General features: G+C 35.6%; 4 protein-coding genes and 1 pseudogene across 10 annotated transcripts; 3 read left to right on the forward strand and 2 right to left on the reverse strand.

Annotated features, from left to right (window-relative positions):
• Nucleotides 1-2,514: 2,514 nt before the first annotated feature.
• On the forward strand, nt 2,515-7,736 carry LOC105789952 (uncharacterized protein YKR070W). 3 transcript variants are annotated; one of them, XR_008198866.1, is made up of 14 exons: nt 2,515-2,707; nt 2,794-2,900; nt 3,147-3,182; nt 3,668-3,741; nt 3,850-3,890; nt 4,129-4,200; nt 4,324-4,507; nt 4,614-4,709; nt 4,810-4,877; nt 5,089-5,296; nt 5,381-5,470; nt 5,590-5,670; nt 6,920-7,058; nt 7,633-7,736. XR_008198866.1 is itself a non-coding variant. In XM_012617303.2 (12 exons), exons 1-12 carry the CDS (start codon nt 2,601-2,603, stop codon nt 5,653-5,655), a joined length of 1,149 nt encoding a protein of 382 aa, XP_012472757.1. In that variant the 5' UTR covers nt 2,518-2,600; the 3' UTR covers nt 5,656-5,927. The 3 variants fall into 3 exon arrangements, 2 of the variants coding, with proteins under 2 accessions (XP_012472757.1, XP_012472758.1); XM_012617303.2 differs by lacking the exons at nt 6,920-7,058; nt 7,633-7,736 and having other exon boundaries at nt 2,518-2,707; nt 5,590-5,927; XM_012617304.2 differs by lacking the exons at nt 6,920-7,058; nt 7,633-7,736 and having other exon boundaries at nt 2,518-2,707; nt 2,797-2,900; nt 5,590-5,927.
• LOC105789951 (probable serine/threonine-protein kinase PBL7) lies at nt 7,154-10,426 on the forward strand. 2 transcript variants are annotated; one of them, XR_008198865.1, is made up of 6 exons: nt 7,154-7,746; nt 8,089-8,336; nt 8,436-8,625; nt 8,703-9,094; nt 9,177-9,559; nt 10,215-10,426. XR_008198865.1 is itself a non-coding variant. In XM_012617301.2 (5 exons), exons 1-5 carry the CDS (start codon nt 7,590-7,592, stop codon nt 9,456-9,458), a joined length of 1,269 nt encoding a protein of 422 aa, XP_012472755.1. In that variant the 5' UTR covers nt 7,154-7,589; the 3' UTR covers nt 9,459-9,732. The 2 variants fall into 2 exon arrangements, 1 of the variants encoding a protein (XP_012472755.1); XM_012617301.2 differs by lacking the exon at nt 10,215-10,426 and having other exon boundaries at nt 9,177-9,732.
• A 1,115-nt stretch (nt 10,427-11,541) lies between these two features.
• On the forward strand, nt 11,542-16,783 carry LOC105789950 (uncharacterized). Of its 4 annotated transcripts, XM_052634493.1 has the most exons (4): nt 11,542-11,931; nt 12,067-16,284; nt 16,376-16,425; nt 16,525-16,783. In XM_052634493.1, the coding sequence occupies exon 2, from the start codon at nt 12,172-12,174 to the stop codon at nt 16,189-16,191; it is 4,020 nt and encodes a 1,339-aa protein (XP_052490453.1). In that variant the 5' UTR covers nt 11,542-11,931; nt 12,067-12,171; the 3' UTR covers nt 16,192-16,284; nt 16,376-16,425; nt 16,525-16,783. The 4 variants fall into 4 exon arrangements, with proteins under 4 accessions (XP_052490453.1, XP_012472748.2, XP_052490454.1 ...); XM_012617294.2 differs by having other exon boundaries at nt 16,376-16,783; XM_052634494.1 differs by having other exon boundaries at nt 11,543-11,931; nt 12,237-16,284; nt 16,376-16,783.
• Nucleotides 16,784-17,051: 268 nt separating this feature from the next.
• On the reverse strand, nt 17,052-19,913 carry LOC105793037 (subtilisin-like protease SBT4.4; annotated as a pseudogene).
• A 473-nt stretch (nt 19,914-20,386) lies between these two features.
• LOC105789953 (subtilisin-like protease SBT4.3) lies at nt 20,387-23,475 on the reverse strand. The gene is made up of 10 exons (XM_012617305.2): nt 23,327-23,475; nt 23,155-23,246; nt 22,966-23,057; nt 22,632-22,875; nt 22,064-22,550; nt 21,888-21,982; nt 21,594-21,809; nt 21,399-21,510; nt 21,102-21,315; nt 20,387-21,031 (listed from the first exon to the last, which is right to left on the reverse strand). The coding sequence occupies exons 1-10, from the start codon at nt 23,465-23,467 to the stop codon at nt 20,481-20,483; spliced, it is 2,244 nt and encodes a 747-aa protein (XP_012472759.2). The 5' UTR covers nt 23,468-23,475; the 3' UTR covers nt 20,387-20,480.
• Between the last annotated feature and the right edge of the window lie 370 nt (nt 23,476-23,845).

Here is a 23,845-nt window from a genome sequence, read left to right on the forward strand (position 1 = left end):
TTAGGTTCATCATAAAATTTGACGTTGTTTTTTTAAGTAAATTCATTAATTTATTTAATGAATGGAATTATATAATTTAAAAAAATAATAATAAACATTTATCGTAGATAATAAAAGACAAGCTACATCAACACAACAAATATTTTAGCCTCAGCATTAACAAAACATCATGACACGTTGACAATTGATTTTGTTACTACTCAAGTACGACATATCTGGGGTGATTGCAAACACTTAATATGATAAGAAAATCAACCCCGAATGGTCCAAAACGGTGAGCTAAAATTGACAAAATACTCGAGCATTCACCAAACTAGAGAGGACAACAACAAAATCATCCCTAAAATCACTTATAAATCTAGGGTTACATGCATAAACAATACTAAAAAACATGCTACACGAGTTGACAAAAACTTCTAAAATTGAAAACTTATTAAATAATGGAAAAATAAACAAAAAAACATATAAAATTTAAGACAATACGGGTTCAAATCGACTTGTGAAATAATTTATTATTTTAAAATACTCTCAAAGCAGAAATAGATTAAGAAGCTAACGAAGAGTCATCCACTTTTCAATAAAAACAACTAGTGGCCGGTGGAAATTGTGAATACAACAAAGATACTAATAAAATAGATCTGTAAATTGAAAAGATAGAAGGCATGTATAGTAAATGAGAAAAATAAATAAAGAAAGAATTGGTGGAAGGAAGAAAAAGACGGGTAATAACTAGCCCGGAGGCTAGCATCGATCAAATAAAAGATCAGCAAACGACTTAAAGAAAAAAGAGAAAAAAAATTAGGATCAATTGAGATTAGCGTTGTTTATTTTTAAGACATGTAGTAGCAGTTAGATAAATATTGCACACGTCACCATATATTTAAGAAAAACAAGTCAAGATAAATTATTTAATGAAAATAAGTCCCCGTCATCATAATTAGGGACTAAATCAGATAAAAACACGTATTACAATAACCTTGTATAAATTTCTTTCCCTTGTACCAAAAAATCACAAATCTTTAAATTTAAAACATGAAAAGATGTGTTTTACTAGAACACTCTCCCAAAAAATTGAAAACGTTGAACTTGTTTTGGAAGTCACCAAATAATCTTTGGTAGTTTAATATTAAAATTTCAGGCCACCAACCTTTTTAGTGACAAAAGAAAAAGTTGGCAATACAGTTCACAACTACAACTATATATTATTATTTCTCCAAATACAAATATTATTTTAAATATATAAAATATACAATACTGATTTCTTTTTTCATCTAATTTTTTTACCGGGATAGAAATATTCATGAGTCGAGTTGGGTCTAAGCATGATATTAACATATTTTATACTTACTCAAATCTGACCTCACCCGGCTCAAAACATGGGCCTAAAATTTGGTTCAAATCCGTCTATATTGTCAAAGACTAATTCAAGCCCATTTTAGATATACTCATATTATTATTTTTAAAAAACATTTATTTTATTTTAATATTTAATAATTTTATACATTTTTTATTTATTGAAAATTTGTATATAGTCATCTTACATCCGAGTATCATTATTATATTTAGTATAAGTTTATTTTTAATATATTATAAATTACATAATATAAAATATTATAAACTTAAAATGGGCCAGGCTAAGTTTAGGCCTTGAATATTAAAACTAAAGCCCAATTCATATTTTAAACAGGTTTAATTTTTTTACCTAAATTTATTTTTCAAGTATAATAATTTTATTTAAATCCTTCTAAATTTCGAATGAACCTCTGCTTCAACCGATATCTCAACCATGAATAGGTTTAGTGAATACAAAACTTGAACCAGAATAGTTGGCTTTTGCTATTTTTGTATATTATATTGTATTTTAATTAGTTTTTTATTATAACCATGTGATAAATTTGGGTATTAAGCAAGAAAACAAAAGGAAAATGGGGGCCACAAATACTATCGTGTCATTGCGAATATTAGAAATATATAAAAATTTATTAAAGTACAATTAGCGATGAATATTTTGTCGGCAAAGTGTACGAGGTTTTTTACGCATGGCTACGTGGACGCTTGATATCCATTCATGGAAAGTCTACTCTTCATTATAATACTCTGTCGTTTAGTCAAACTTCCCATTTTCATTTTTATTTGATTGAAAATATTATTATTTTAGCAATTATTTTCTTTCTTTGAAATGATGAGATGTCCCTGGTTGTGCTGGTGCCACTCCTTTTCCATGCGAACTTACGAAAATATCCCTGGCTTTTTATGTTTATTTATCATGTTTGCCATGATTAATCAAATGAATGGAAAAGGACACCTGGCCTTTCCTATGCGAATATTTTATTTATCCTTTTCCGAATTATGGAAAGATTTATTTAGCCAAAAAACAAAGGAATTAAGGAAATATATATATATAGCGGTATTTTCAGTTAATTATTTGGTATAAAAAACTTAATGGGTCAAAAGTGACCCAAAATGAAAAAGGCCGTAATGGCCCAGCATTTGCGAGTAAAAATAGTCTCCTTGTTCTTCTTTCACTTCGTTCAATAGCTGAAGAAGCTCCACGCTTACTGAAAATCTACATTTTTTTCTTTTAAAAAGAGGGAAACACGATGATTCATCTTCAATTGTTAAGAAAATCGTCGCAGACTCGATCGAGAAAGCAGTTATCGCAGCTTTTCTCAACAATCTCTCAAATATCTTCGCAGCCATCCAAGCCGTGCGTTTCTATCAATTTTCTTTTTTAAATTTCTGATACCAGTTGCTTTGTCGATCCATTTAATTTCCTTCTTTTAGTTAAATTAGCAGGCCTTCTTTTGGCATTGCCTTCGATATAGACGGCGTCGTTTTGCGCGGGAACACTCCTATTGGTGGCGCTTCCCGAGCACTTAGGAGATTATACGACGGTTCCGGTATGTAATGCGTACTCGTGTATACCCATTTGCCTCTAAAATGGTAATTTTTTACTTTTTCCCCTATAAATTCATGAAAAGGGGGAGACTAAGACGGACTGAAATTGCAAATATTGACTGTTCAAGGAGTTAAAGTACAATCAAAGAAAACCTCATTTAGAATTAATTATCTATTTTTTGGTTATTCGTTCTTTTTTATGCAAGAACATTGGATTGACTCTGATTAGTTCATTTTTTTTCTGGCAGGTGTTTTGAAGGTTCCTTTTGTGTTTTTGACTAATGGTGAGTGAATTCTGTGTGTTCGTTTCCATGTCCTTAACGCTCATTTGTTTTTGATGGTTTCTTCTTTGTTTGCTGTACTGAAACTTAGATATGTATGATTTTGGCTGTTAAATGGCTAGGTTTGGCTATCTGTCATTACATTCTAGTCAATTACTTTCTAATTCATGTTTCATTATTATTTACCAGCATGACTTCTATAATTAATAAATGGATCTTACACATGTAAATGATAATGAATAGTGTACTAATAAGTAATGGATTGGATCCTAGATAGCTGGCTTTTATAGAAAATTATGTTATCCGGATACTTCATTTTCTCTAAAATTATGTTATACAGATACGCTTCACCCGGTCACCCTGAATTATTAGAGTATAATAGAGACTTAAAATCACTATAGGTTTTAATTATGGTTTCCGATTTTCAGCATGATGAATGAGGCAGCCTATTTAAGATATTGTTGGCTCGAACTTCTCACTTTTTACAGGGGGCGGTATTCGTGAATCAAAAAGAGCTGCGGAGTTGTCAGAACTCCTGGGTGTAAAGATTTCTCCTTCACAGGTTATATCGTTTGATGTTTATATTATTCCTTTATTTTTAATTGTTAGTAAAGAAAGCCTCGTGGATGGTGGTGTTAGTGGCTGACAAATTACTTTTAATTCATTCCAGGTATTGCAGGGCCATTCACCTTTTAAACAGCTGGTGAACAGGTACAATTTATAATTTATTAGGGTTCTTTGTTTCCTCCAAAATGTTGTAGCAAATATGACCTCTACATGTATTTGTTGAAAAAATTTGAAGGATAACTGTGTTATTTTCATGGAGACAATTATTAATTTGGAGGGAACACTTTAAAGGAAAGGAAAGGTCCAAACGAGAGTCAAGCATCTTGTTTTTAAGTTATGTAATCTAATTGTCTCACTATTTATTATTGTCATTGCCATTTAGGTTTGAGAATGAATTAATTGTTGCTGTTGGGAAAGGCGAACCTGCTGTGGTGATGTCCGAATATGGATTTAAGTAAGTTTCTTAATTATACTTCTTGCTATGTCATTGGAGATGCTAACTGCTTTGCTAAAAAATGCTGATAAAATTTTGGATGGAAGTTCTGACTGATTTGTGTCTATCAATTTTGATATGCAGAAACGTGATTTCAATAGATGAGTATGCACTGTACTTTGACAACATTGACCCACTGGCACCGTACAAGAAATGGGGCACCATAGATTTTGCTGTCGAAAGAAATAGAAAATGCAGCATTAATTCCAAGAGAGTTCAGGCAGCATTTATCGTTAGTGATTCTGTTGATTGGAGCAGGGACATTCAGGTCACCTTAAATAATATAGCCATATCAATGCTCATTCCATGACAATACTTAATTGATGTTTAATCTAGAATGACTTAATCATAGCATCAGATCTTTTTAATATCAGGTTCTTTGTGATATTTTAAGAACCGGAGGTCTTCCTGCAAGTGAAGAAGGGCCTCAACCGCCTCTTTATTTTGCACATGATGACCTTAAATATCAGGTTAGTTAAGATTGATGCTTTAGAACTCAGTTGCTTTTTACCTTCTATGGAGCCTTTTCTTACAAGTAGTAATACACTGATGAGATGCTGTTAAAGGTAGGGTGCTTTTCCTTCTGAACGTTTGGGCATGGGAGCATTCAGAATTGCACTGGAATCGGTCTTCAATAGGTAAGGGTTGAGTGTATATAGACAGACGATTATTCTTTAATTTTACTGTTAGATATTACCATCCTTTCCTTTTGAATTTTCTGAAAATGATTCCTTCACGTGGTCTATTTGTTTAAGTATTACTATATTAATCTGGAATTCCTCATTAGTCTTTGTTAGCAGTTAATGCTCAAGAGACAGCTTTGTTAATTCCACTAAATTAAACATGCAGCATTCATGCTGAAGCTCTGAAGTATACATATTTTGGAAAGCCGAATCCAGTTGCATTTAAGAATGCTGAAGTTGTGCTAAAGCAACAAGCCTCGTTCATTTATCGTGAGCTTAACATCGTGAACCATGCAAACTCTGGAAGTCATGACTTCCAGACACTATATATGATAGGAGATAATCCTGCAGTCGACATCAAGGGTGCACGGCAGGTTTGTCTCTCTTCCCAGTTCATATTTTTATGTCTGTGATGTAAAGCTATTAACAGTGGGAGGAAACCGTGGTTCATATCCCAGGCTGGAAATCCTTGGTTTCCCATTTTGACAAGGACTGGTGTTTTTAAAGGAGATCATCATTCTAATCATCCAGAGTTTCCAGCCAATATGGTAGGCACTTCAACTCTCACCGAATATTGTTATCTTTTTTACCAAACCAACTTGATATGAACCTTAACCTTTGGTTTCGATTAGCACCACCCTAAAACACTTTGTTGTTACTGTTGCAGGTTGTTGACACTGTGGAAGAAGCTGTGGACTTTATTCTTAGAAATGAGCATCAAATCTCAGATTAGCAGCCGAATCAAATGGTATTCATCCATTTGAGTTAAATTCCATCCATTTCAAATTCGATTTCTTAGTTTGAGTCACATTAAAGAAAGCTTGATTACAATTTTTTTTCCCTTACATTTTATATTCTCCAAGTGGCAGTCATGTCTCGGGGGTCTAAGGTCACATATGGTGAAAACTCAAACTATGGCCCTAATTTTGCTTTTGAGACCATTGCCATTCTTGTTTCTCTTCATTTCTTCATTAGCACTTAACCAATCATATAGTTTGAATTTTATATTGTTTGCTTCACCCCTTTAATATATTAAAAAAAGATATATTATTTTATATAATGATTTCAATCTTCTGGAAAGCATTGATTAAGACCATATATTATATACATCAGTCATCACCTTTAGGTCTAATCAAAATTATTAATGGAATAAATATCTCAAACTATGTAAAGTAACATTTGATTTTGAACCTTTTCCTTTTGCCCAAGTGTAATATTTATGTTTCTTTCCTTTGTCTATCCTTTTAGTTAGCGGCGCATGTGTTTCATTAATCCTTATTTCTTTTTATAATTAAGCAATGGTTTGAATTGGTTGAACCCTTTATTTTATATATCAATCATATGAAAACTACTAATTTTGTATTGTTCTTATTTGATTGAAATTTTTAACACGTATGTGTATAAGGATAGTAGTTGTACTTGTTTGCTTGTTTGGTAGGTAGATGAGTGTTTTAATAATGATACAAAGTAATATATGATAGTTTATACGAGGGGTTAAACTGACTTAGTTAATAGTTTTGCACTCAAGTCGAATAGATTGGTTATGATTTTTCTAACTAAATTGGTTCACTTAACAGATTTATAATATTATATAATTTTAACTTTTTAAAATATATTTGTAATATATAATATATATAAAATTATAACCAAAATCCAATTAAACTTTTATTTGTGTTTTATTTCTCATATTTAGAAAAAATTATAAAAAATTTAACCAACTGAACACCAATGCTAAGTACTGAAGTTGGTCAAGTAGTCGGCTAAATTACGATTGATTAAGTCAATTTTAATTTATTCAATCAATTTAAACTACTTTTTTTATTTACATAGAGTGAAAATGTCACGATGAAATAAAAGTAAGTTACTAGCTTCATGATTATTGTTCTACGCTTCATATATTATTATCTATTTAAGGTTTTTTATCTTTTAAATTATGTGAAGCTTCGCCTAAATAAAATTGTTTTTGACAACTTATCCTTATATTCCGCTATAAAAAGGACAAAGATCTTTTGCGACGACCAGCTTGCTGCCAAGTCATCGTGGGACAATCAAATACCGCCACGCAAGCAAATCGGTGTTGTTTTAGTACATAAAACAAAAAAATACACAACTGCTTCATCATCACATTTATATTAGGTAATAATAAATATCATTTTTTCTTAATTATTTGACACATTAAATAATTATTTAGTTGAATAAAATTTTTGGAATTTATTTGTAACGTGTAATAACAGTTTAAATTCAATCCATTTATTGTCCGATTCGCATGATTTAAGTATTGACTTGGCGTATAATTAGGGGTTTAGTCACTCTGAATCGGTTTTTTGCCTGAATATTACCTAAAATTACAATTTATTTTTATAAAATAGAACATATATAAATAAATAAAACCCTGAAATTCGAAGTTTTCTTTTTTCTTTTGTTTTTAATTTTATTGCTGTGTGTTTTCTTTTCATTCTTTCTCTTTCCAAAGCATTCTCTTTTGTTTCTGCTTGGACGGTAAATTCTTGGGGTTCAAACACTTTTCTCCTCCTGTCCAGTGGAGAAAGTGAAGGAAAAAGAACAGAAAAAAAGAGAGGAAAGAGAAAGAAAATAAATCCAAAAAGTAAATATTAGGAGGGAAAGTTTTTTTAAGATTCTTTAAAAAAAAAAAACTATTATTGAAACATGGGTTGTTTTGGTTGCACTGGTCATTCAACCGACGATTCAGACTTCCCAAGAAACAAGAACAACAGGAGGAATGCTAACAACAGCAATAAAAACAAACCCCATGATCAAAGACAAGCCGGTTCCGGTTCCAGTTCCTGTTCCAGTTCCAGTTCCGGTACTGGTTTTTGTTCTTTCTATGTTTTCCTTTTCCCTTTTTCTGCGATGATATGCATTGTGTTTGATCATGTTTTTGTGTTTTTTTTTATATCCCCATCTTGATCTTGTGATATGAAATTTTATTAGGTAATATCATGGAACTAGTGTTTTTTGTTTGTTTGCATGATATGATAGGAAAGGGCACTTCTATTTTTATAATCCAAAACCCCTGCTACTATTTTTATTTTGTCCTTGTTGGATGTTTTTTTAACTATTGATGATTTGGGGTCATTACAAGACAATCTCTGTAGCTTGTCTTATGTTTCTCTTGTTTCGGTTTTGGGGTTCCATCTGCTTGAAGTAAAAAAAGCATCAAAAGAGAGTGTAAGGAAGGAAGAAGCATCTAAGGATGAGGAGTTATTGATGGAGGTAAGGAATTTGAGTTTGCATGGTGGTGAGGATTCCAAAGTTGGAAAAGCTATCATGCGGGCACAGTTGTTTACATTCGATCAAGTCATAGCTGCAACTGGAAACTTTAGGTCCGATTATTTCTTGGGGGAAGGTGGTTTCGGTAAAGTTTACAAGGGATTCTTGGAGGACACAAACGAGGTTTTCATTGTCTCTTACAGATTTTTGCATCGTGCATTGTGTTCTTCGTTGAAGTTGGTGTGGTTACTTACTTTTCCCCTTTACTTGCCTGTTGTATAGGTTGTTGCTATTAAGCAACTTGATCAAGATAGTCTTCAGGGCAGTAGGGAATTCGCTGCCGAAGTATTGACGTTAAGCACAGCTGAGCACCCGAATCTCGTGAAATTAATAGGGTTTTGTGCCGAGGATGAACAAAGACTATTGCTTTACGAGTACATGCCATTAGGGTCTTTGGAAAACCATTTGCATGGTAAGAAAAATTCCCCTGCTGATTTCATTAGTTTTCTGTCGTATGAAATGACGACGTATTAAACTTTGTGGATACAGATCTCTCACCTGACCAAAAACCACTCGATTGGAACACGAGAATGGAAATAGCAGCTGGTATGGCGAGGGGATTAGAGTATTTGCATGTTAAAATGAAGCCACCGGTCATATACCGTGACTTGAAGTGCTCCAATATTTTGCTTGGTGAGGGATATCATGCCAGGCTCTCTGATTTTGGCTTAGCCAGAGTTGGTCCTAGTGGGGATAAAACTCATGTTTCTACAAGGGTTATGGGCACTTATGGTTATTGTGCACCGGATTATGCAATGACTGGACAGTTGACGTTTAAATCTGATATTTACAGCTTAGGGGTTGTCCTTTTGGAACTGATTACGGGTAGGAAAGCAGTTGACTATTCGAAAGATCGTAATGAACAATATCTTGTTGCTTGGGTAAGAAGAAACTTATTCCCACTTTTATCAATTCAATATCTTCATTTGGTTACATTCTCGGTTTTCGGTTATTTGACTGCAGGCACGACCTTTGTTTAAAGACCGAAGGAATTTTTCGCAAATGGTTGATCCTCTGCTACAAGGTCAGTATCCGATGAAAGGTCTCTACCAAGCATTGGCCGTTGCTGCAATGTGCGTACAGGAACAGCCTAACATGCGTCCAGCTATATCCGACGTAGTTATGGCTCTGAATTACCTAACCGTCCAGAAATACAACCCTAACAACTCTGCTCAGAGCTCACGAAGGAGCATGACATTGTCACCGGGGAAAGGACGAGTTGCAGATCATGTTAAGAGTTTCTGAGCCGGAGAATCATGTACATATACATATAAGATTAGAAACAAAAACGGCAAATATACTTAATACTATATGGTGCCAATTTATCGAATTTTGCATCACATAAGGTAATTACTAGCATTACTTGACCTCCTTAAAACAGAGATTTTCTTTCTTCCCCCCCCCCTCTCTCGTTGCCGGTGTACATGTGAGTTAGGGTTCTTCTAGGAACCGTTTTCTCCCCATGAAAACTTTCCTTCAAGGAATATATCTTTACAGTGAAAAGGAAATTCTTACATAACTATGTCTTAGTATTATTGTTTATTGTTGTGTCTGAAAGAGAAGCTATGAACAATTTCTGCAATCAACTTGTCCGAATTCAGTGCTTTAAGAGACAAGTTTATGCAGTGTCATAGTTCATATATGTACTATAAATTATCCATCCAATATAAACTATATACCATTTGGTCCTTTTTTACATTTTATTAAAATTATTTTCATTTTTCTTTATATCATGTCAAATTCCTAATGTTTTAAATAAAAGTTTAGAAATATGCCATCAAAAATATTTTGTTTTTGGCCAGTGTCATTAATAAAACTATTAAATATGAAAATAAAATGATATGTTTGAGTTTTGAGCTATAAAAAATCAAATTAACATTTCAAGTCAATTATCATGTTGTCTATTACATCATTGAACTAAATAATAACATTCTAGAAAATAAATTAAATCACATTTAAACAGAAATCATAATTTGAGATTTCCATGTTGCATGTGGACAGGTAACCTCAATTTTGAAGCAACATTGGCTGAAGCAAACAATCTGTCTGACAGCAAAAGCTTACGCCTAAAGGGATATAAACCCGACACAGCTTGATTAGAATCCAGAAAAATGGAGCAACTGTGTACATTGTTGTTGTACCAACCACTTATTCCAAATCTACATATTTTTTGTCAGAATACATGCATTAAATATATTTATGTGTTTGTATCATTGATTGAGTCTTGTTTCGAGTGCGCTGAGCGTATTATTTTTCAAATTATGAATTGAGAAAGAATTATGAGTGATTTTAAGTATTGTATCAAAAAAATAACCTATAATCAAATGCAATTTACATGAATATGTTTTGGCTGAATCTCCACCATCCTATTTATTGTTCTTCCTAGATGAAAAACCCTTGGTTGTATTCTTTGCATGGAATTGGCTTACATGTTTTGTGGTGAATGGAGGAGCTATGATTGCTGTGCCTTTCATCTCCATTCCTACCTTAAAAATTTGTTTAACTTGTCGTTTTGTCGTGTCATTACGGGGACAAGTGGAGCTTTCATTCACTGCTTTGTGCATTTCTCAACTGTGAATTGTTTACAAGCCATATTTCTATTTGACCCACTCTTGGTCTGTTGGTTTGGTTCCACTTCCCACTCACTGAATTAAGCTCTAACATTTTTTTAATTGTTTTTTTGGTTTTGTTTTTATAAAAATATTATGGATCAAGCTTTTGTATAAAAAGTTAAATTGTGTTTTGTTATTCTATTAAAAATTTCATTTAATTTTATTGTTAAAAACGAATTTTATATCGTCAATTATAAGATACACTTAACATGTTATGTGTTACTTATTTAGTTATTATATCTGTGATACTAATTTTTAACAATAGAAATAAATAAAATTTTAAAAAATTATTAGTTAATGTAATATATAAAAATTATTTTACCTATTTTTTAATAAAAGAGTAAAATCGAATCCACCATAAAAAAATTAGCTTACTTGGGAATGAGTCCACCTCCTAACTAAACGAAAGACATATTATTAACCTAAGCATGGAAATAATAAACGGCTAATATTGGAATTTCGAGTTCAAATAAATACATTTTTGTAATAAAAATGAATAGCGTATTTGGATATATAAACTCATTATTTATAAAAATAAAACAAATATGAATAAACGAACACATAGCTGCGTGCATCAATTCTCAGTTACACTGGATCTTCATCAAAATTGAAGAAGACCGAAACGACGTCGAAGAAGCAAATAGCGCCTTAAGGGAGGGGACAGATCCAACGGCTGGAAACTTCCTAAATCATGCATGGGTTCGGTCTTCCCTCCTTTCTTTTCTCTTTCGCACTAACTCAAACTCAACTCACTGAGTCGAGTCACCCCCGTGTTCATTCTTTCTTTCTCTTTATCTTTCACTCTCTTTCCCTCATCCTACCCTTTTTCGTCTTTTTCTCCTCCAATCTCAATCCGACGGCTGCCATTCTTCCACGTCACACCGTCTTCTTCACCCCCCTCCCCCTTCCCTTTCTCCCATCTTCCTATTTTATTTAATTAACTCCCTTTAGGGTTTCCAAGATTTAACCAAATTCTAACCATTTTTTTAAAAATGCGTCTTTTTGTTTTTCTTTAATAAAGAAGAAAACGAAGAAATCTCCAAATCTTCAATTCGTCGACGCTCTCAATTTCACCGCAAATATTCTTCCTTTTCCTTTTAAATGAGGTGTTTTTCTTATTCTCAATTCCGTTTTAATTCTTCATTTTAATTCCATCATGTGTACCTTTTTTTCCCTTGTTTTTATTCTTCTAACTTTTTTTTTTGTAATTTCAAAGTTTGAGAGTTTGTTTATTTGTTTAGGGTTTTGATGAATTGGCTGTATTCGGAAACCGTGATAATAAATTTTTAAAATTTTTGGTAGAATTGAAGATTAGAATTTTTTTTACCCTTTCTGGTGTGTTTGTCATGATGGCGATTGAGAAGAACAACTTTAAAGTTTCGCGGTTTGATTCGGAGTTTTCTTCTGATAGTAGGGATACCACTTCGTCAACTGATGAGGATGAGCTTCAACGTCCAAGCTCAGCTATTAATTCTGATGGTGCTGGTGATGATGATGATGAAGACGATGATGATGATGAATTTGATGATGCTGATTCAGGAGCAGGTTCAGATGACTTTGATTTATTGGAATTAGGTGAAATGGGGGCTGAATTTTGCCAAGTTGGGAACTCGACTTGTTCCGTACCTTTTGATTTATATGATCTGCCTGGGTTGGAAGATATTTTGTCTCTTGATGTCTGGAATGAGTGTTTAAGTGATGAAGAGAGGTTTAGCCTGACTAAGTTTTTACCTGATATGGATCAGGATACATTTATGTGGACCTTGAATGACCTTCTTAAGGGTAATAATTTTCATTTTGGGAGTCCTATTAAGAAGTTGTTTGATATATTGAAAGGAGGGTTGTGTGAGCCAAGGGTTGCCCTTTATCGGGAGGGTTTGAATTTCTTTCAAAAGCGGCGGCATTACCATCATTTGAGGATGCATCAGAATAATATGGTTGCTAAACTTTGTCAAACAAGGGATGCTTGGCTTAATTGTAGGGGATACAGTATTGAGGAGCGGCTTCGTGTTTTGAATATTATGAGAAGTCAAAAGATTTTGGTGTATGAAAAATCGGAAGATGAGGATTCTGAATCCTCCGAAAGAGGTGACTTTGGTGAAGGCCTGTGGACCAAAAGGGTTAAGGACCAAAAAGCTTTGCAGAAAAAGGGTCACCATGGGGTTGGTCCTACTTTAGAATCCGTTTCGCGAGGGCAGATGGTGGGTTTGGAACCATCAGAGTACAGGAAGCAGAATCCAAAAGGTATACTGAAGGCACGTGGATCAAAATTTCCTTCTGCAAAGGAGTTTGGTGGTGGTGTTTATCAAGGTTTGGATATTGATACTGAGCCATATGGTTTGCATGGAACCCTTCCTCGACATAAATATAAGTCAGGGGCGGCAAACAGGACAAGGGATCAGATGAGGTTAGACGATGATGGTGACCCAATGTTTGGAACTAGTATTCAACAGGACCGACATGCTGTGCATGATAGCAAATCACGCAAATCTGGTTTATTGAGAGCAGGGAAGAAGTATGGCCTTTTAAGAGGGGAAGAATTAGCTGGTGACAGTTTCATGGCTTTGCCTCTGTCTTCAAAGCATGATTCGCGAGCCTATGGTAGGAACAGGAATGTGAATCAATTTCCTGATGCAAAAGTATATACGTCAAAGCCACCAAACATGAGAACACCCTATGATTTTGCCAAAACGTCCAAGTATTCTGAAAATCATCAGCAATTTGCAGTTGGAAATCAGATAAAGCTTATGAAAGGCAGAACTCCACAATTGCCGCTGAAAGGGAGTCGATTTGACTTGTCGGAACGCACCGAACTGTTTTGGCAAAATAAGAACCAAGGGGAAGATTTTTCTGTCGATTCTTCAGTTAGATCTGATGATTGGAATATTAGGAGCAGGAAATGTAAAATGGGGCCACAGTGTCCTGATAAAGCTTCCTTACAACAGATGAATGACCGATTCTTGTTTTCTGATAATCGAATTAAATCATCACAAGAAAAGATCAGAGGGAGCAACGTGCAAAATGGAGGACCATTAATGGCTGTTTCAAAAGGTAGTAGAGCATTCCTTAAAAATGAAGAAACAGAATCTGACTCATCTGAACAGTTTGATGACGACGACGATAGCAATCCTCTAATGAGAAGCAAGTTTGATTACCCAAGTGGTGTCATGGAAGGTTCACGGCTGTCTTCATTGAAGTCTGGCCTTGATTCTAGAAAGATAAAATCTTCAAAGAAAGATACTATGGAGGATGGATGGCCTCTTGATGGAATCAATCGCATCTCCGAAAAGAGCTTTGGGGAAAATGTGCACGTGCCAGGAGTAGAAAGCTACTATTTTAAAGGAAAACAGAAGTCTAAGATGCATGAAATAAGTCCCTTGCAGAACTCTGCTTCTAGAGCTTTGGGCAAGGTTGATAGGAAAAAGGTATCCAAGTTGAGCAAGACTGGCCAATTAGGAGAGAAACTTGGTGACAGATTAAAGATGTCCTCAACAAAGGCCTACCCTACTGAGAAAAGACTGAAAGGTGAAGTTGTCTATGATCATCCTATGTCTCAACGAGATTATCTGCTTAATTATCCTGTTGATGAGGAGGATGCTTCACCTGTGACACTACCATTGGCAGACGAAAATAACAGGCGTAGAACTGGGAAAAAAGGCCGGAGCATTGAAACATATGATTGTGGTGAAAAACGTGAAGCTTCATTGCTTGGGTGCAAGACAGGGAAGGAGTATGTGGGAGATGTCGACAGAAGAGGTGAAGATGGTAACCTGCAGTCTAACCTTCAGAAGCGAACTGATGATTCCCTTTCCTTGAAAAAAAAGGGAAAACGGAAATTGGAGGTTGATGCTGTTACCTCAGATATGGAAGCTTTGGAACCACATGGTGCAGAAGTGCAAGTTACAGATGTTGAGATGGAAATCAAACCACAGAAAAAGCCGTTTACTCTGATTACCCCTACAGTTCATACTGGTTTCTCATTTTCGATTATACATCTTCTTTCTGCTGTTCGCATGGGAATGATCACTCCGCTTCCAGAAGATTCCTTAGAGGTTGGCAGACCCCGCAGGGAGCAGAATGGAAAGCAGGAAGGTGGTGTGAATGGTGTTCTTTCTTGTGAGAACACAGCTACCGATAATCCAGATCAGCCTGTGCAAAGAAGTATACCTTCTCTTACTGTTCAAGAGATTGTTAATCGTGTAACAGTGAATCCCGGAGATCCATGTATTCTTGAGACACAAGAGCCGCTTCAAGATTTAGTTCGGGGAGTTCTGAAAATTTTCTCATCAAAAACAGCACCTTTGGGGGCAAAAGGTTGGAAGGCACTTGTTGCCTATGAAAAGTCGACAAAAAGTTGGTATTGGGTTGGTCCAATTATGCATAGCTCAATTGATCATGAAACAATTGAGGAGATGACGTCACCTGAAGCCTGGGGTCTTCCTCACAAAATGCTTGTCAAGCTGGTTGATTCTTTTGCAAATTGGCTAAAAAATGGTCAAGAGACTCTCCAACAAATAGGGAGTCTTCCTGCACCACCGCTTGAATTGATGCAAGTAAATTTAGATGAGAAAGAAAGGTTCAGAGACCTAAGAGCACAGAAAAGCCTTAATACCATTGGCCCAAGTTCCGAAGAAGTGAGAGCTTATTTCCGTAGAGAGGAGCTTCTTAGGTATTCTATTCCTGACAGGGCCTTCTCTTACACAGCTGCTGATGGCAAAAAATCAATAGTTGCTCCTTTGAGAAGGGGTGGAGGTAAACCAACTTCAAAGGCTCGAGATCATTTTATGCTGAAACGTGATAGGCCACCACATGTTACAATTCTTTGTCTTGTGAGAGATGCTGCTTCCAGATTGCCCGGAAGTATTGGCACCCGTGCTGATGTTTGTACTTTGATAAGAGACTCTCAATACATTGTTGAAGAAGTTTCTGATGCACAAGTTAACCAGATTGTTAGTGGGGCCTTAGACCGTTTACATTATGAACGTGATCCTTGTGTACAATTCGACGGAGAAAGGAAATTGTGGGTTTATTTACACAGAGAAAGAGAAGAAGAAGACTTTGAGGATGATGGTACTTCATCTACTAAGAAATGGAAGAGGCAGAAAAAGGATACTGCTGAACAATCCGATCAAGGAGCTGTAATTGTGGCTTTTCATGCAACCGGGAATCAGTTGGGATTTGATGATGATAAAAAGATGGAGACAGAGTGTGAGGATAGACAAAATCCGGAGGATAATGCTGACGACAGTCATGCATCGGAACAAGGTCATCCAATAACATGGGAGCCTCTTGACGCAAATCTTGTCCAGGAAGACAAATTGCTATGTGAAGAAAATTCTACAAACGAAGAATTTGATGATAATTGAACAAAAAAAAACAAGATTTGATGATGAAACGTTTGGGAGAGAGAGACCAGTTGGACTCCTGAGTGCAAGCTAATTATGATCAAATTATCTCAGGTAATTTTCCAAAATTCTATGAAATATTTATATTTTTGCAGCCAACCAGATAATGGTTTAATATAGTGAAGGATTGTTTATATTTTTGCAGGGTCAAAGTCCAGCTACTGTGGAAGGAAGCATTTGTGATTCCCACTGAAGGTGTGTTATATGTTGGAACATTACATGTATAGTGATTCTATCACAAAAAATGTAGATTAGAAAGTGACCTGATGATGCCCAACAATGTGTTTACTACAGGTGGATACTTAATGATGTTGATTTTGCATTTTCCATAAATATTTTTTTGGTAAGTCCAATTATAGATCATATGTTCGTTGAGCTTACAACAAATGCAGATTTGGCGTTGTAATGTGCCATAAAATGCATTGCCTGGTTGTACTTGCTTTTTGGTTCAGTTACTTGAGCATATAGCCAGGATAAGCAATTTTACATATTTTCTATGAGGTCTCAGCCTGTAATGTAAGAGATTATTGCAAATATATTCCAATTTCAAGTCTATTCAATCTTATTTTTTCAGAGTGATTGTAATAAACCAATTGCATTTGTGAAATAACTCCAATGGGAAAAAAATGTAACTGATTTATTTCAGTTCTAGATTACTATTTACTAGCAATTTTATATTGACACATGTGAGTAGACACTTAAAAGTTCAGGCCCCAAAAAATGATTTAACCTTTTTTTTCTTTGCATAGCCACTACAACCAAGGAACATATCTTCAATTTTTACTCATACCATATATGATTGTGATATATGACCATTTCAAGATATATTGTTCACTATCTGATAACACCATTCTTTCTGCTGTATTTATTGTATATTTTTGCAGCTGAACTGATTATATTCATAACCTTAATGACTAAGTAATCAATTTATAACTCTATTAAATTGGGTTTTAACGACATTTTTCTTCTGATTTACCCCACTAACATCATGTACTGGGAAAGTTTGTTCACAGAAAGATGTATATATTTATTAATAAGATTGAAAGAAATTGACTGAAGATTTCTAACATCATAAGTATCATCTGCCCGGATCAATGTTGCAGACACCATTGATCGGTTGTCCAAAGCTTTTCCTGAAACAGTAACATTGTAAGACTTCTTCTCTGTTAGAGACTTGAAAGACAAGACTTGAGGAGCCACTTTGATTTCGAGTTCCTATGGGGTAGCGATTGTTGCATTGTAAGTAGATCTTGCTACACCAACATTTGTTACTGTTCTATGGAAAGTGACTTTGAATGGCTTGCCTGCTGGAACTAAAGCAGTGAGTGTAGGATAATTGAAATCTCTTGGCAACATTTTAGTAGAGTTCTTAGGACAAGAGGTGTTGTTTCCAGCTAATTTTTTGATGGAACCTTCATCATATCCAATACTGCATAAGAATCTTATGTTGTCACCTTCTACGGTGTCGTATACAAGTCCAGGGTCAATGGCTTTTACAGGGTTGACATGTCCTGATCCGTAAGCAAATTCAGCACCTTGATTTCTCGGTGCATCCATTGGAAAAGCTTGGCAAAAGAAAACAAATGTAAGGTCGTAAACATGACATATGTTACAAATTAGAATAATGGCAATGAATGATTAATAAGAGCAGATTTAATGGCTGAGGGAGACCAATGAGGGTGAAAAGTCTTAACGTATGCAGCTACACCAGCAACATGAGGACAAGACATTGAAGTTCCTGATATTATGTTGTATTTAACTCGCCTTGTATCTATTGTAGTCGTCGATGGTGAAGCAACTGGTGAATATGCAGCCAATATATCCACTCCTGGTGCACTTATATCTGGCTGCAACACATTTATGGAACCATTTAGTATACAAAACACAGGCAAAACAACGATAAAATCTGGGTTATCGGACCAATGCATGCCTTTAGAATGTCTGGTACAATGGAATTCGGACACCTTGAAGAGAATGAAGCAACTATAGGAGCAAATTTATCTTTAGTTGTTTCACTTCTTAATATTTTTGCTTAGGTTCTCTGTGACATAATGAGCAAAGCGTTAGTTTTATTTTGCCTAACATAAACAAAACCGATGAAATAATGACCCGAACCATCGATATGTACATACTTGGTGGAATTGAGGTAGGATATGACCGAATCATAGTCCTCGGAGCTTAAAGTTATAGCAGACAATGGGACAACAAATGAAACATCGTCCAATTCATATTTCGTATTAATCCTAATGCACCAGCATCGTAAGCTGCATCTACACCGTCCATCTCATAGCATAAGAGGATCTTGTTCTTAAACAATGTATCAAACATATTGCTTATGTCTAAATCTCTGTAAATCAATGAAAATGCAGGCTTGTCATGGAACTAACCGAGCACTGGCCTCATCGCAATAGGATGTTGCTTGCAGCCCATAAACCAATGGAACCTTTGTTGTATTAAGACTAAATGAGTTAATGGATAATCCCTGCTTGCAAAGAGGAAACCATTATTATCAAGTTAAAAGAAAAAAACTACGAGTATCGGAGCAACATAAGTAGAAAATACGATAGTTCTTACAGTTAGTGTCTTCCCATTCCCAAGAATAACCTTCCACAAAAAGGTGATCAGTTGTGCTTGCAGCAAATGTAAGTATCCACGGTGCTGTACTCTCCAATGCTTGCAACCCTGCTGTACCACTATTGTCTGCTGATTGCATAACTAGTACTCCTTTCTCAGCTGCATGGAATGCACTAATGGCTATAGCATCGTCGTAAAACTCAGAGTTGATCATATAACAGTTTCATGGCAGCTTTTGATGATGCCATTGCTGATGGAACCCCTCTCTTGCAGTTCCTTCAGCAAATCCATAGAAACTAGCATTCACTACGTTGTTCCCAGCTGCTGTGGATGCTGTATGTGATCCATGACCCTCTGTATCACTGGCAGAATCTGCGGTGTAAACTCGAGCTCTGATAAGCTTACTGAAAGATAAGCACCAAGTCATTATGAGGATCAGGGATATGAATAGTGGTCTGAGATTGGAAATAGTGGAATATGTTTACTTGTTACAAGTGAAGTTTTGGCCAACCTTACAAGCTCCCTTCCACTTTTGGGGTGGTGGACCAAAGCCTTCGTCGCTGAAGCTGTCCGACTCGGGACAGATTCCAGTATCAATGACACCAACAATGACATTGCTCTCGGCGGCAGCGTTACGGTTTACAGTTTGATTGTGTCCCAAGAAATCCCATGATCTTGTTGTATGAAGGTGAAAAACTTTACTTGGAAAAACCGAAACCACTCCTTTAAAGCCTGCATATAACGGCATTGGTGAAAACATATCATTAAGGCAATGCCATTGTGTTAAAAAGAAAAGACAGCTCTTCTTCTACCACTTACTTGAAAGTTTCTTTGCCTCTTCATTAGTTAGCTTAGCTGCAAATCCATTGAAGCTCCTTTTGTAACTTCGGATTAAGTAATTTTCCACAAAGCTGCAGAGAAGAAAAAATAAGGATCGGTCATCATACTGATGGACCAACACTTTGGCTTAGGCATCAAAGGACATCCTCTAAAAAAATGGCTTCCTACCTGTGTTTAGAAAGTGCTTGAAGCATATTGGAATGGTGAGATGAAGCAATGTAGTCTCCATCAGGAAGTGGTCCCAAGTATGCAATGTAGACCTGCATCATATATGATGATGGTCATCATCGCACATTATTATAATTCATGAACCAGTTCCATATAAACATTGTTAAAAATAGTTGTCTTTCTATCTTCATGTATAGCACCAGAGCGAAGGATTACACAAACTGTGATAATAAAAAAAATGTCAAGAAACACCAAGAAACTTGATTTTGTCATTTTTTTCTATTTGTTTGATAGTATGCATAAAATAGAAATTATAACTGGTATTTATAGTGAATTGGAACATATCTGGCAATTTTACTCATACCATATATGATTGTGATTTATGACAATTTCAAGATATATTGTTCACTATCTAATAACACCATTCTCTCTGCTGTATTTGTTGTATTTTTTGCAGCTGAACTGATTATGTTTGTAACTTAAAAGACAAAGGAATCAATTTATAACTTCATTTTTCTTCTGATTTACTCCACTTAAAAATCTGGGGTGTTGCAAAAATCATGTATTGGGAAAGTTTGTTCATAGAAAAATGTAACTAATATTTTATTAATAGATTGCAAGAAATTGACTGAACAAATAAAAACAGAATGCAGACTCAATCGTGTGACTCAAACAGCCCCACGGACACCTTCATATGTGTGAATAACGATCGAACTTCTAACATTATGAGTACCATCTGACCATATCAATGTTGCAGATACCATTGATGTCTCACCCAAACCTTTGCCAGAAACAATAACATTGTAAGACTTCTGTTCTGTTAGAGCCTTGAAAGACAAGACTTGAGGAACCACTTGGATTTCGGGTTCCGACAGGATAGAGATTGTTGCATTGTAAGTAGATCTTGCTATACCAACATTTGTTACTGTTCTATGGAAATTAACAGTGAATGGCTTGCCTGCTGGTACTAAAGCAGTGAGTGTAGGATAATTGAAATCTCTTGGCAGCATTTTAGTACTGTTTTTAGGACAAGAGGTGTTGTTTCCTTCTATATTTTTGATGGAACCTTCATCATATCCGATACTGCATAAGAATCTTATGTTGTCACCTTTTACGTTATCGTATACAAGTCCAGGATCAATGGCTTTTACAGGGTTGATATGTCCTGATCCATAAGCAAATTCAGCTCCTTGATTCCTCGGTGCATCCATCGGAAAAGCTAGGCAAAAGAAAACAAATGTAAGATCGAAAATGTGACATATGTTACAATAATGGCAATGAATGATTACCGGTAGTCATAAGAGCAGATTTAATGGCTGAGGGAGACCAATGAGGGTGAAAAGTCTTAACGTATGCGGCTACACCAGCAACATGAGGACAAGACATTGAGGTTCCTGATATTATGTTGTATTTAACTCGCCTTGTATCTGTTGTGGTTATCGATGGTGAAGCTACCGGTGAATATGCAGCCAATATATCCACTCCTGGTGCACTTATATCAGGCTGCAATGCATTTACAGAACTATTTAGTTTACCATAAAAAAGCAAAATAACAATAAAATCCGAGTTCTGGGAGAAATGCATGCCTTTAGAATGTCTGGTACAATGAAATTAGGACCCTTTGAAGAGAATGAAGCAACTATAGGAGCAGATTTATCTGTAATTGTCTCACTTATTAATATTTCTGCTTTAGGTTGTCTGTGACACAATGAGCAAAGCATTAGTTTTATTTTACCTATCATATGACAAAATAATGACCCAAACCATCGATATGTACATACTTGGTGGAATTCAGGTAGGATGTGACCGAATCATAGTCCTTGGAGCTTAAAGTTATAGCAGGCATTGGGACAACATATGCAACATCGTCGAATCCATATTTCGTAATTAATCCCAATGCACCAGCATTGTAAGCTTCGTCTACACCCTGCATGTCATCGCATAGAATGATCTTGTTCTTTACCAAAGTTTTATTCAGGCAATTAGGGAAACACAACCTGAAAAGGACCAACAATGAATCACACATGCGGCTTATATCTGAATCAATCAAAATGCAGCTTGTCAATGGAACTAACCGAGCACTGAACTCATCGCAATCTGATGATGCTTGCATCCCATAAACCAATGGAACCATTGCTCTATTAAGACTAAAAGTGTTTATTGAAAGCCCCTGTTTGCAAAGAGGAACCTATTACTATCAAGTAAATAAACTGCGAGAGTCAGAGCAATTCAAGAGCGATATAGTTCTTACAGTTAGTGTCTTCCCATTCCCAAGAACTACCTTGTTGACAAAATGGCGATCCATTGTGCTTGCGGCAACGCTAAGTATCCATGGTGCTACACTTGCCACCGATTGAAACCCTGCTAGACCACTATTTCCTGCAGATTGTACAACAAGTACACCTTTCTCGGCAGCATGGAAAGCACCAATAGCTACAGCGTCACTGTAGAATTCAAACACAAAGAATGATCCTAATGAAGCTGTTATAAGATCAACTCCATCAGCAATGGCATCGTCAAAAGCTGCCAAGATGTCTTCTGAAGTACATATACCATTGCATACTTTATATGCGGCAATCCTTGCTGATGGAACCCCTCCTCTTGCAGTTCCTTCAGCAAATCCATAGAAACTAGCATTCACTACGTTGTTCCCGGCTGCTGTGGATGCTGTATGCGATCCATGACCCTCTGTATCCCTGGCAGAATCCGTGATGTAAACTCGAGCTCCGATAAGCTTACTGAAAGATAAGCACCAAGTCATTATGAGGATCAGGGATATGAATAGCGGTCTGAGATCGGAAATAGTGGAATATTTTTACTTGTTACAAGTGAAGTTTTGGCCACCCTTACAAGCTCCCTTCCACTTTTGGGGTGGTGGACCAAAGCCTTCGTCGCTGAAGCTGTCCGACTCCGGCCAGATTCCGGTATCAAAGACACCGACAATGACATCGCTCTCTGTGGCATTACGTTTAACAGTTTGATTGAGTCCCAAGAAATCCCATGATCTTGTTGTATGCAGGTGGTAAACTTTACTTGGAAAAACCGAAACCACTCCTTTAAAGCCTGCATATAACGGCATTGGTGAAAACATATCATTAAGGAAATGCCATAGAGCTAAAAAAAAAAACATACAGCTCTTCTTCTATCACTTACTTGAAAGTTTCTTTGCCTCTTCATTAGTTAGCTTAGCTGCAAATCCATTGAAGCTCCTTTTGTAACTTCGGATTAAGTGATTTTCCACAGAGCTGCAGAGAAGAAAAAAAAAGGATTGATCATCATACTGATGGGCCCACACTTTGGCTTAGGCATCATAGGACATCCTCTAAAAAAATGGCTTCCTACCTGTGTTTAGAAAGTGCTGAAAGCATATTGCAATGGTGAGATGAAGCAATGTAGTCTCCATCAGGAAGTGATCCCAAGTATGCAATGTAAACCTGCATCATCATACATTATTACAATTCATGAACCAGTTCCAGATAACATTGTTAACAATCTGTCACTGAAAAATACTTGCCTTTCTATCCTCCCGTACAGCACCAGAGCAAAGGCTTATACAAACCATGAGATTCACAAAAATGTCGAGAAACACCAAGAAACTTGATTTTGTCATTTTTTTTTTCAATTTGTTTGGTAGTATGCGTAAAACAGAAATCATAACTTGTATTTTATAGTGAACTGGAAAAATTGAATCTTATATCCAATTAACTGGAGTATTTAAATTTTTTGTCTTTGTATAGCCACTACAACCAAGGAACTAATCTGTCAATTTTTACTCGTACCATATATGATTGTGATATATGACCATTTCAAGATATATTGTTCAGTATCTGATAACACCATTCTTTCTGCTGTATTTATTGTATACTTTTGCAGCTGAACTGATTATGTTCATAAATTTAATGACTAAGGAATCAATTTATAACTTCATTAAATTGGGTTTTAACCACATTTTTCTTCTGATTTACTCCACTGAAAATCTCGGGTGTTGCAAAAATCATGTATTGGGAAAGTTTGTTCACAGAAAGATTTATAT

This window comes from Gossypium raimondii, chromosome 8 (assembly GCF_025698545.1).
Source record: "Gossypium raimondii isolate GPD5lz chromosome 8, ASM2569854v1, whole genome shotgun sequence".
Lineage (NCBI taxonomy): Eukaryota > Viridiplantae > Streptophyta > Magnoliopsida > Malvales > Malvaceae > Gossypium > Gossypium raimondii.